The following is a 13583-nucleotide window of genomic DNA, read 5'->3' as shown; positions in this document are numbered from 1 at the left end:
GAAGCCTACGCCACTGTTACCAAAAATGAATCGTTTTCTTCCTCCGAGTAATTTACTCCTTTTTCCTGGAGGTTAAATTAAAATGTTATGCGTGCTTGCTATATTATAAGGTTTTCTATATCCAACGTTTACGCGAAGATCAAAGATTTAAATTTCTTGCCAAAACTAACAAGACTGATACCAGTCTAAAGAAAAATTTTCTTTGCATAAACAAATTTCCAATTACGTATTAGTACGATGCGATAAAGGTGATATTAAAATATTTTATTGCTCAATTTCGTCATCATTAGTCTCGTAATGTTTGTTTAAACAAACTATTTGTATCATCCTTATTAATGATTTATCATTGCATTGAAAACGAACAGGAAATACATTGAAGTCACTGTACAAATTCAATTTACATACTTTCATAAATGATTACTTTTAATTCCAAAATGCGCTTCCAGGTGGCGCTAGTTTGCTGTCACAAATTGGTAACAATATTTAATCCTGTAATAATTGGTATATTAATATCTTGCAGTTTATTCTTTTTCTTATTTCTTAACAAATGTATAAAAATTATGAATTGTTTTAAATTCCTTTATAATCCATTTGCAGTTACTGGTTTGTTTTAGAAATTTATTGAAATTTGAATGTATTTATATTATCAGTATCTTTGGTGTATTAATACTTCAATATTGATCATATTAAGGCCTCTGTCGATACAATAGTTTCTGTACAACAGCTGTCTGTGAAAAAATCGATTCAATTTAGAACAAAACACTTTACTTGTGTTTCTATATATCTATTATAATAGAAGAAAGCATAGCAAAAGGTTCAACTATCTGTTTCGTTAAACCATCAAGATCCGCAAATATGATTGTAGAAGCACACTAATTTCAAGTACAAAAGCATTGAGTCAAATTCAAGATTCAACAATCTTATAAAAAAAAAAAAAAAAAAAAAGAAAAAGAAAAAGAAAAAAAAAGAATTAATATTATATATGTATATTTAATTCCCAATGAGTAGTATTGACTACCTTAAGAGGCTTAGTTTTAATGAAACGGATCTTACTGGAATATAACTGATCAAAGTTCTCAGTGTGAGAGTGAAGCTGGTAAGGAAGAAAGTACCAAACTCATTATTAAGAACTTCATTATGCCAGAGTATCGAGAGGAGCTATGCTCACTGCCAGTACAAGTATGTCTGTGTATACAACACATACGAGTTTAATATTAAATATTAAATTGTACCGTTACAATTTACAATTTGAAGCCATCTGTATTTACATTTGGCATCGCTCCAGTATGGCATACAGAATGTTTTATAAATTGTGAAATAATTTAATGGTAGATTTCGCGAAATGCATCAAACAAGCGACATCGTAATAATGTTAATAATATTAAATAAATTTAACAGAGAAATAAATTACACACGAAGTTTGAATCTGTATTTATAGCCGAATTTGATATTATCATTTTTATTGTAACATTTCTGAAATTCATTTCAAAAACATTATAGTTCATAAAATTTTATTATGGTCTTATTTTGAAAAGCGTATTATCATTATTAAAATTAAATGTACTTTGCATATAAATCTACCACTAATTATTGATCTGTGGTTTATAAAACAGCTTGAGTATACACTGAGCCATGTTTATATTAATAAGTAATGTAATATTTATATAGGAGCTCATGTATATTACACCTTTTCCTTTTTTTTCTCTTTTCTCTTTTTTTTTTCTTTTTTTACAAGAATGATTCGACACGTGGCCTATTCCTATTTTTTAAGACGTTGAAGCTTTTTGTTGTGTGCGAATTATATTCACATTTATTATATAAATCACGCATGACATGAATTTTATGTGCAATTGTATATTTAAGTTCTCTGGGGCGATTCGATCAGCGCTTCTCTTTCTTCATTGTTTTATTAACTCTCGGTAAACATGTTTTTAACTAAGAAAATACTCGAGTGTATTGTTACAAATTTTAATAATTGTTATTATTGTAGATTTCGAAGCGCTTGAAATTAGCTTACCATAAAAATTCGTTTTTCATTAAGTGATCGAGCATAGGCCACGTGAGAGTATATGGAAAAAGAAAATGGATGCGAATTGTTAAGTATTACGATAATGATAAGAAATAGATTGAAATGCGCAGAGACAACTCTAGTGTAATATTATGATTATCTGTTATTACTTATTATTTTTAAGATATACAAATACATGCCAAATGGGATGTGTTTTATCCCATTATCTCGAGCGTGTGGAACTGATTACACATAAAGGAAAAGAAAGAAAAGAGTTTTGTAGAGATTCATTTATACAAGATACTTTCAATAAGAACAGAAGAGTACATTTGTATAAGAGTCCAAAAGGAACGAATGTATTTTTTCGTTTCTCGCGCCCTCATGATCGATCAACAAAGTAGAAAACGTACAATAATAAAATATCAGTGTTCATTACGAATTAATAAAGATAGAAACAATGACAGAGAGATCAGAGCGCGTGAAACTGAAAAATAAATATCCTTTGAAAAATTACTCGCTGCAATAATTTTAATTGCAATTAACTTTATGTCGAGGCATCATCCTTCGTTATTTTTTGCATCGACAAGAATTTCCAGAGGTCAGAAATTTTCCGATAATTGATAGGCACTAATAATTGTATTTTCTTGTTTTACTCCGCCAAAGTGCGTACGAATGATTTCATAGTCAGCTTTCGACAGGAAATATATTTATTTATTTAATATATGTAGCTATATCTATATATTATTTATATATGTATTTTTTTTGCCGTATGTCGGAGCAAACTTTCGTGTATTCACTGCATTAAAATATATTCTATCGTAAATGTTGTTTTTGGAATTTTACGTCTAATTTTAAATAATAAGCTTACACAAAACATGATTTTATCATGTGTACACCTCATGAATCTATTCGCCAATGTTTTGGTACTTTTATTACAAACACAATACAATATCTTTAGCTCAATTTGAATTTGACACGCCAGGCATTTGGAAAGTAACGTTTTACATTTCTCGTTATATTTCGCAGACAATAAAGTATAACTATATTAAAGTTAGAATTATGCAGTTTTTAACGAGACGCGCGATGCTTTTGCTAATGTCTTTATAATTATCATGAATTAATAATTATCAATTAAAGTAATTGATCTTGGTTGCATTTCTAAAATTCTTGTTTTCAATAATCCAATAAAACATAAGGGATTGATATTTGATAATTCCACTTGTACATACATTCGTATGTTTACTTTCTTTGTGCAACATCAAATTACAGAATAAACGCTAATTTAGCGTCAACTGCCTGTCATTAATTAGTATATACAAAAATATGTAGATATGCATTATACATATGTATGTACAATATATCTGGTTTATCGAACTCGTAACGAATAAGTTGGAATGCCAAAAAATATGAATGATATGAAAAAATGTTTTAGGTAAAAATTATATGATATCGAGAGAGACATACTATATACTTTTGTTTATTTGACCTTGCGGTAACATCGAAACGTCCTATGAAGATCATAAAATTCGTAAAATTTTTAAATGGGAACCTACTTTTTTATAACATATTCTTATAGGTGTCATTGAGATGTTTCCGAGACACTACACTACTACTTTATTAATACTTTCGTATTATGCAAATTGCAGTAGTAAATACGGTATATACTGGGTGTCTCACTTTAATCGTTAGTCGTGATTATCTCTTAAACTATTTGTTATTCCAAACTATTTTTATGCTTCAGGCGTGATTTATTTTGTTTCAAGAGATATTCTAAGGCGAATTCATTAATCTAGATTATATGAATTTTTATGATTATCTGACGGTACCTTATGAAATTTTGTAAGAGATAAAATTTACTTTAAAAAAAAAAACACTACATCTACGATAATATGAATTACCATAAGAATTTTCCAAGAAATTAATTATATTATAAATATCAATAATAAATAACGCAAGAAATTGAAAAATTAAATTGAGACACCCTATATATGAGATGTTCCATAAATTTATTATATGTACAGATTTAGTAAATTTATTTACTAAGTATGCATTATATACTGATACATTGAATATATCGAGTTGTATGATTTTTTTATTACACCTTTTATACATACATATACATACATATACATATATACGTACAACAAATTTTATAAATATTCGCCCTTTCAAAATATTTCTTGACAGGAAATATAGTTACTTTTAGCCTTGTGTATTTATTTAATCTTAAACAGACATTATTAATGTTAAATTAAATTAATTGATTAACAGTAAAAATATTAAATTAGTAAATTAGTTGGCACTAAGTGTTACAAGCTCCTTAATGTATTAATATAATTAATCTATATATTTTCGTTATTGAATTATACAAATATATTTCCAAAACTATTTTTGATTTATTCATTAAGAGATTATTACGAAGTAGTATATTTACATATAAAAATACATATAAAATTTATATTGTTTCACTTTGGAGGAATATGACCGATGAACACTGCTTTCATCCCTTAAAGTGACATAGTTTAAATTTAACTCTATTTCCTTGGATCTTTCGAGCCACACATTACTCAATTGTTTGAGACTGCTGAAAACGATTCATGCTACTCGATTTTTTCGAGCTGTTCGGTTCTTTCAGTTATCTGTTCAAATCGGATCGGTAACCGATTTAGTCACGACTCGGTTTGACTTTCAAGCAGTTCGGATTATTCGTGCACTACTTTAGAAACTAACTACTAAGTAATACTCCTTGTTCAACTTAGTCTGATCGATTCTAAGTTGTTTTGATCAATCTTCACTCGATAATGAATTTTGCAGTGGATGCAATTCATCCTCGGATCTTGGATTAAAATTTTCAGAAATAATAGTTTTTGGAATCCCAAAGTATTCTATCGCTCGCACATACAATACAAACGACAATTTTTATTAATTGTAATTCGCGTATGTTCCACATTCTAGAGTATTCTAGAATTCTATCTAAGTATTCTATCACTTTCTAATTTTCCACTGAAGTCTAAATAGCTCTTTAATCTGTGTATTACCTATAGATTCATTGCTATAAAGTCTCGCCGTAAGAAGATGAGAAAGAAATATGGATAGGAAGTTATGCGAAGGAACAGAAGGGTGTTTGGAACATTTATTATATAGTTGTAGAGAAATCGATAGGGAAATTTGGAAAGAGATTAGATTAGGAAGTATCTTATACAGCTCAGGAGATGTTAAGAGAATAAAATGGATTAGAGAAATGGAAAGACTGAGAAAACAAGTAGATAACAGATAGATAAAACTCGAATCAGGAAGGACTACACATTGGAATGTAACAAAGTGCAATATAATGCGATAGAGTAATTCCTACAAGAAGGACAAAAACCAAAGGAAATGAAACGATCTCTAAATACAGTGAAGAAGAGTTAGCAGTAAAAATAGTATTAATTAGCAATAAGAATAACCAAATCAAAAAATTTAGAACGGATCGTAGGTACATAAAAGATATAACTTAGAAAAAACGAAGCTGACACCCCACTGGGGGTAGCCACCCACATGCTATATTTATTTTTATTTTATTTTTTTCACCAATAAGATATAACACTTTACCAAATGTCCATAAGGACAAATTGTAAAAAACCAAAATAAAATAATAAAACGGATCGTAGGTTAGAAAAATGTGGTATGAATGAGATAAGGAGTAATGTAGCCAAGCCTATTTCAAGGCCAATTAATAGGTCTACGTAGCTCTCGGTTGGTAGACGCTTCTTGCATTGCATGCAAGGTCTAATTTATATTTAGTCAATGCTCATACATACGTATGTATGTATAAAACAATTTTGAATCATAGCTAGAACATTCGTATTTACCTCTATCTGTCTCAATCGAATATAGTATATGTTTATTATTATTTATTGTAGTCTTTACAAAACTTATTTGAAAGGTATAAACAAGACACCAAATACTCTGAATACCTATAAAATTTTGATTTTCGCCATTCTTCCTATATATATTTGTAACTATATTAATCACTAGATACGAAACTAAATGTAAATTATTGCACACTGTAATTTGTTTAAATCCCATTTTCACATAACCTAAACGCTGCACTGGAGAAAGCGGATTTACGAACGTGCCGGCGTTCCAGTTTCACAGGTCTATCTGATACGATGTAAAACGTTCGTGTTCAATGGAGTAAGGTGGTACGACCGATTGTTAGAGGCGTCATTGGAAACGTCGTTTTAATTGTAGTACGGTATTTATGTGTCAATAAAATTCTGAAAAAACGATACATACTTGGTAAACTTTTAGCCAGTGAACGAAACACATTTATAGAGTAAGTGACTTCTCTGAATCTTCAGATTGTGCAACATCCGCGCGTTTCTCGGGTAACCACAAATTAGATTTTGATGCTCTTCCAATAGTTTTGAATAAATATTTATCGAAAGCTGTTATCTGAGTCAATTCTTTTTGTTTACGTAATACATAGGGCTAGTAGTTATTTATTATGAACATTAATTTCTTCTGACTGCCTGGTTTTAAGTATTTGTCATTATGTACCAATAGTTTATTCAAACATTAATGAAATTCTTTAATTAATCATTATGTTGTTATATACTATATGATCTAATGCTTTGTTTTAACATTTTTTCAGATATTGTGCATGTTTCTCTTTAAAATTACTTATCTGTGAATATTAATATACTTGGTTGCGCTAGAAAACAAATAGTTGTGAAATAAAAATATTATTGATGTTATAGTTTTTATTTTATATAATCTTACTGGAAGTAGATTGTTATTTTATGTTTTATTTGTTTTGTTATTTGAAGTTTTAGTGTTTTAATATATATTGCTTTATTTCATATTTTTACATTATGTATGTAAATATTGAGGTAAAAATATAATTATTAGATAGTAGAAATATATCTGAAAAGAGAACTATTGAATGGTGAAACAAACATCGATTAATAAAAGATATAATTAATTTACTTTTAATACATGAATAGAATATCCAGATGCGACCTTAGTATGAAACAAACATTTTTATTGAATGCCAATGTATATTTCCAATGTCAAAATTTTTCATCTATTAAAATACTTTAGAAAAGTCTTTATATGTTCAAAATATATGGTAGATATAGTAAATTTATTACATTTAATTATATAGTCACCTTGGAAAGTAAGTTAATGCTGCTGCTAAAAGTATAAATTTAAGACCATTGACTTACTTTCAGAGACAACTATGTGATATTAACATAAACATGTTATACGCAATATGTAGAATACATTTAATTATTGTTTATAAATTGAAAAGTATATTGACATTGAAAAATGAAAAAAGCATGTTATGAATAAATTCTGAATACATAATAGGTTTTAAAAAATAATTTAAGATTTATTTTTTATGAGTTAGAAATTTTTATTTATTAATAATATAGAAATTCACATTGTGTGTGTAAAAAATTTTATCATTGTTCTATTAAATTTTTATGTAGTTTCTAAAATTCTAAATAAGCATTCTCAATATAAATAACATTTTATTTATAATAAATATATTTTAACATTAAACATTACTGTACTGATATGTCAGATACACATCTGTAACATACAAATCTAAACTAGAGTTTCTAAGAAATTTATTTTTCATATTTTAGATATGAGACGCAAAAGTGAGAGAAACAAAACAAAAGCAGGGTCTCCAGAGAAAGAGGTTGAACGAGTAACACGAAAATCAACTCGAAAATGTACAAAACAAGCATCTTCAACATCCTTAGAGCAAGAGAATGTTGAGGAAACAACAAAAAGTTCGAGCAATAGAATCATGGAAAAGAAGTCAGCACACATACAGAGAAAGGAACAATTAGAAGAACAAAATGAAAAAGATTTGTCTATTGAAGCAGATGTTAAGATCAAATTGAAAGAAGATGAAGAAGACAACAATTCTGGATCAATCTGGAAAGTGTCAAGATCCGATGCATCATCTGGCGAGATACAGAGATTAAAATTATCTAGACAGCATAGCACAACAGAAGGATTATCTGATACTTCTTTAAATAGGAAAAAATCGAACAAGTGGCAGGAAAGTGGTGAGGGAGTTGCAGAGGAGGTTGACTCGGCAGACAAGCAACTGGTTTCTTCTATAAGAGTACCCAGTAGCATTGAACAGCCGAATGATCCCTCCTCTTCATACCCAGGTCAGGACTCCAACGAAGAGGTAAGTGATAGCAAGGAGATCCTGCCTGAAACCACTTCAGCCAACTTGTCTGACGATAAACCAAACATAGATCAGCAAGGTGAATCAAATGAGGCAAATTACTCCAACGAAAACACTGATAGTAAACCCATTAAGTCGACTAGTACAACTATATTGGCTCCTAGTTCAAATGGTAATCATTCATCCGAGGAGACAAACATTATGCCCAAGGAAGAAAAATCTGTGGAAGATACTAGTGAAAAGATAGTGGAAGCATTTAATAAAGAAACTAGTGTTGAAAACACTCAAAGAGATTTAAGCAGTGACGAGGAAGAAGATAAAAAGGAAAAAGTTCGTGAGCTAAATTCATCATCCGAATCAAATGATGAAATTCATACTAATAGTAATAGAACTGGTGGCAGGATACAAGGTGCCAGTCGTAGAAAACATCGAACTAAATATCGAGATTCATCTAATTCTGATACACCAGATTCTGAGGATGAACCTTCTATTAAAAGAGATCTTGAGATTGATGTATGTATGCAAGAAGAGAAAATAAGTACAGAGGATTCCCACGAACAGAAAGATAATACTGAGTCACCAAAAGCAAGGAATAATTTTTTATTAAATAACATGGAAATGGAAATAGATCATTGTGAAGCAAATAAACAAAAGTTAGACAATCTAGTTGATAAATCGGAATATACTGCATCAGCAACAACTCAGTTGGTGACTTACAAACCCGTGAAAGTAAATTTAAAAAGATCATTGTAAGTATAAATTAGTGAGTCTTCCAAATTCTTATCATTAATATCTTGCTATATCATTCTATAAATTTTGTTTCAGTTCTTCGAGAATGCTAACAGAAAAGAATGATGTTAAAAAAGAAAATACTGATGCAAATGCAAATAATGAAGCAAGTGCTCCAAATAAGGTTCATTGTTATATTTTCTTTCTAAATAAATTAATGATTTATCAAATAATTGTAATGTAGCTTAGTCGTAACCAGTCGTATATATCAAATATTTATGGTATTATAATAGTTATTATATAAGATCATTAAATATCACAATTATATGTTTTTACAGGAAAATCACGACAGCACCGAACCAGATTCCAAATCTATTCCGAGAAAGCGTCGATGGGGTACTGCATTATCTACTGACACCGCACCTTCGTTTTCAATTTCTACGGATTCACTTAAAGTAATATTTCTATTTTTAACGTTTAAAATTTTGTAAATTTTAGAAAGAAATATCTATAATGTTTTATGATCTTAAAAATAAATAAAAAAAATACAATTAAATGTAAATATCTGTATATCTGATATTAATATCATAGTATGAATATTAATATTAATATCATACATTATACTCTTATAAAATTTTCTAAATTTGTGTGTACTCATACATATTTGCATTTGTGTAATAGGCGTTGGTGCCAGGAGCAAGACCATTGTCGATAAATGAGGTTCGTCTTTCAAAAGATGACGATGAAGACAGGGATCGTTATCGAGTTAGCGAAAAGTGGCACGATTCTAATGAAGGAATAAACGATAATAAATCCGGTGACGAAAACATCATGCAAAAGAATGGTGCAACAAAAAAGGGAGACCCAAAGATAGATAATCATATAGGTATGTGAACACTTTCAAAGGGTCTTCTTATGTGAATTATTTTAATTTCTATAAACATGGTTTCATTTATATCAAAACAAAAAAAATAAGTGAATATTTCTCAAAACCACACCATTTAAATGTATGACATTTAAAATAACTATTTCAAAAAATATTTAATATATTGATTTAAATGCGGTAAGGAATATATTAAAAAGTATTCTTGACCCTTAACTATCATTGTTATAAAAATTTATCTAATATATATATATTTGTTTGTTAAAATTTTTTTGTTTGAAGATATATGGATAGAGATTTAAAAATTTTTCATACTAATGAAATAGAAGTTTACTTCTCTGAGAAACAATAAGTAATTAAGAGTTATATTTATAATTGGAGGTATAATTGTAAGGATATGTATTTTTTTTTTTTTTTTTTTTTTTTTTTAAGTAGAATGTGACGAATATGAAATATTTTATGTACTTATTAGTTAAATTGTGGTTTGTAGCAGCAAGGCGTAAGATATCGATTGTTAAAGAAGTGCCACATGTAAAATCTCCAAGTCCACCTGCTACGAAGCCCACAAATATCCTTCTGATCAAAAACTTGGTTCGTCCGTTCACTTTGAATCAAATTAAAGAACTTCTGTCGCGTACTGGCACAATTGTCGAAAATGGATTTTGGATGGATCGAATTAAATCCAAGTGTTTTGTAGAGGTATGTCAAAATAATTTTTAAAAATGTTCTTCTGATTTATGTCTTCTGATTCTGATGTCTGAAATGTCTTCTGATTTATGCAAAGTGTTTGTTCCATATACGTCTTTTATATGTAAATCATGCGTAATTGATTTAATCATATAGATCGCGTAAATGAAGGCTGTCAATATGAAAAGAATACTATAGAGAAAAGTCAGTATAAATTATAAAAATATTTATTTCACATAGTATTAATTGAATTGTTTTAGTATGCTAATGAAGACCAGGCATTTGAGACGAGGCAAGCGTTACATGGTATATCCTGGCCAGTTTCAAACCCAAAGAGGCTTCATGTTGAATATGCAACCAAAGATGACATGGAATTAGCACGCGAATTGTCAAAGGATCAGTCCATCCCAAGAAAAACTGAACCTCTTGTACCGTCCGATTCGTGGCAGCAGGATTGGAATCGCGAAGAAAGAACGAATACAAAGGTATATCAATTTTATCATATTTTACATTTCTTACACAAAAAGAGCTTTAAGGAAAAATATAAAATGTGATAAATAATGATAAAGAATGTGTATTATAAAATTTACTATTATTTGTAACTATGTTCACTTTCTTCTATAAAATAAAATTTAGATTAAAAAGTAAAAAGTATAAACAAATATTTTGAATTTAATAATATAATTGTCTACTTGAGTTTTATATTGAAATATAAATATCAATCAAAAAAGTTGATCATAATCATTATCACTGAATTTATGGAAGTTTCTTTTTATTAACTTTTGAAAATACCATCTCTTTAAATATATTCTAACATATATTTAAAAATGAATTATATTTGACCCTCAATTGCTATGGTGAAATAGAAATACATATATTAATTTCTCTTATGGGATCCTGATGTATTTGAATGAAAATTGAAATTTCAACTTGCAGTTATGCAATAACTAAAGAAGAGTTTTGTAAACAATAGGTGATGGTAGTTCGAGAATGGGATCTTGGTAAAGAAGATGGACAACAGCATATAAAAGAAAAAGAACGTGAAAAGAAAGAACATGATAAAAAAAGGCGACAGAGGAGTCGGAGTCCAGCAGTGGAAGCACACCTTCCAGCTCCAGCTCGTAAATTTAAAAAGAAAGAGGATGAGCCACCACCAGCTAAGCTTTTAGATGATCTCTTTAGAAAAACAAAAGCAACGCCATGCATATATTGGTTACCACTCACAAATGAACAGGTACATTATAGATAAAGTACAATCTAAGTACTTATATTTTATAACAAAACTAAATACTACATTTATAAATATAATATTTACGAAGTAGAAAAACAAATAATGATCTCCTTTCTTTCTTTAAATTGTATTCATTTATATAAAGTAATTTAATACAATATTTAAAAAATATGGAATGAAGTTTTCATTCTAGTATCTAACCTCGATTTAGCCTCATTTCTTCATAAAACTATGAATTTGGATCTGTGATCTAATTATTACTACTCATAGGGATAATCATAGATATATTTTAATTACAGATAGTCGTAAAAGAAGAAATGAGAAGGCAACACATGGCAGAACATGCACGCAGATTAGAAGAGATGAGACGCGCTGAAAGAAACAACAGGGACGGTCGTCGCCGTCGCAGCCCAAGAAAATAGTTCTCTGATCGACCACTTTCTATAAACGTACCTTTCCCTCTCTGATGCAAAAGTTCCAATTTTGATCAGTTATATTTTTAAGAAAGATGTTATAGATTACGAAAAGACGAACGAATTTTTCCTTTTTACATTAGAGAGAGACTTGCCGAAGATGCTTTTTAAATTTTCCTTTATCAATTGTTCCACGATTAGCAGCCCGTTTTTATGATTAATGATTTAACAATATCACGTTAGAGTTTGTGTTTTCTGTTATTCCACACTTTTTTCTTTTTTTTTTTAAATTTAGAAAACTTCTGTTTCACGTGAGAACGTAATTCGTATTATTCCTTTTTTCTTGTTCTGATACCAATCTCGCGTATTTATTTCTCTGTTTGATTTCAATTTGTTCAATCGCTAATTTTCATTCATTGGTCAGAAACTGTACAAATTTGTTGCATGATCAAGAAACGTCCCGATCTCCGATCCATTCTCCCCGAAATTTCAGCATTAAACCATACTTCTTACAGGTCGACATTAACTATCCAACAGAGCGCTGTAACTGTAGAACGAACGGTAGCGTTTGCATCGTCTAGGAGTGATACATCACGTTCTACGATACGTCGTAGTGCGATATCGCAAAACGTGCCCTGGGGAATCGAAGGATAATCAAACGAAAAAACTATCTACATAGAGAAAAAACGCTCGGAACGAATTTAGTATTCGGGATCGTTGAAAAATGCTATTTGTTTTCTTACGAGAAAATAAAAAACGAAACGAAACAAAAAAAATATTAATGCTGGGGCGAAATGCTGAAAACAATAGCGAACAAAAAAGCCCAAAATAAGGATACTGAGAGACTGTGGTTCATTAATATGAAGTCGTTCTAAAGCGTCAACGGGAGTGTTTTCTCTCCCCGGAATCTATCTCTCCTTTCGTCTCTGTCGGTAGAATAGCCTGACTTCCTTGAATTTTGACATGTACTGCCACATAGATAGTGGTAGTAAAATGTAAAGTTTTGGTGTTTCTCGTTTTCGCGCAATGAATTTGCACAGCCAGAAACACGTCTGTATATAAAGCATAATTCAATACGCCGTCATATGACATGTAAAATTATGAATAAATGTAAAACATTGTAGGTTATATACGAAAGGTATATCTATCGCTTACTTTGTACAATGTCATACCATATTTAGAAGATTTGTTATTCACCTCTGAAATAAGATCGAAAGATTTACGAAGAAGAAGCGAAAGAAAAAAAATACATACATTTTAGAACGAAAAATGAATTGTTCGTTATATTTATTTCATCGTTATAATATATATTTTTTGTCTGATTCAAACAAAAAATGTAATTGAAAAGGAAACCAACGAGGAAAAAACAATATTATTAACAAAAAATAACTCGAACATGGCGATAAATGTTTGAAATGTTTGCAACAGGGAAAACA

The 13583-nt window shown here is 29.5% G+C and overlaps 2 protein-coding genes across 5 annotated transcripts in view; both read left to right on the top strand.

The window, feature by feature from the left end:
- LOC132909574 (mediator of RNA polymerase II transcription subunit 4) overlaps positions 1-13583 on the top strand; it is a 105186-nt gene that overhangs the window by 43803 nt on the left and 47800 nt on the right. The window lies entirely within an intron of this gene.
- LOC132909529 (apoptotic chromatin condensation inducer in the nucleus) lies at positions 6127-13536 on the top strand. Of its 4 annotated transcripts, XM_060964408.1 has the most exons (10): positions 6128-6326; positions 7645-8953; positions 9030-9117; positions 9272-9388; positions 9615-9819; positions 10307-10515; positions 10764-10988; positions 11477-11737; positions 12034-12183; positions 12663-13536. In XM_060964408.1, the coding sequence occupies exons 2-9, from the start codon at positions 7647-7649 to the stop codon at positions 12154-12156; spliced, it is 2535 nt and encodes an 844-aa protein (XP_060820391.1). In that variant the 5' UTR covers positions 6128-6326; positions 7645-7646; the 3' UTR covers positions 12157-12183; positions 12663-13536. The 4 variants fall into 4 exon arrangements, with proteins under 4 accessions (XP_060820392.1, XP_060820391.1, XP_060820390.1 ...); XM_060964409.1 differs by having other exon boundaries at positions 6127-6326; positions 10310-10515; positions 12034-13536; XM_060964407.1 differs by having other exon boundaries at positions 12034-13536.

This window comes from Bombus pascuorum, chromosome 8 (genome assembly GCF_905332965.1).
Source record: "Bombus pascuorum chromosome 8, iyBomPasc1.1, whole genome shotgun sequence".
NCBI lineage: Eukaryota > Metazoa > Arthropoda > Insecta > Hymenoptera > Apidae > Bombus > Bombus pascuorum.
Note: the sequence above shows the minus strand (reverse complement) of the source record. Positions and strands in the feature narration are given on the sequence as shown.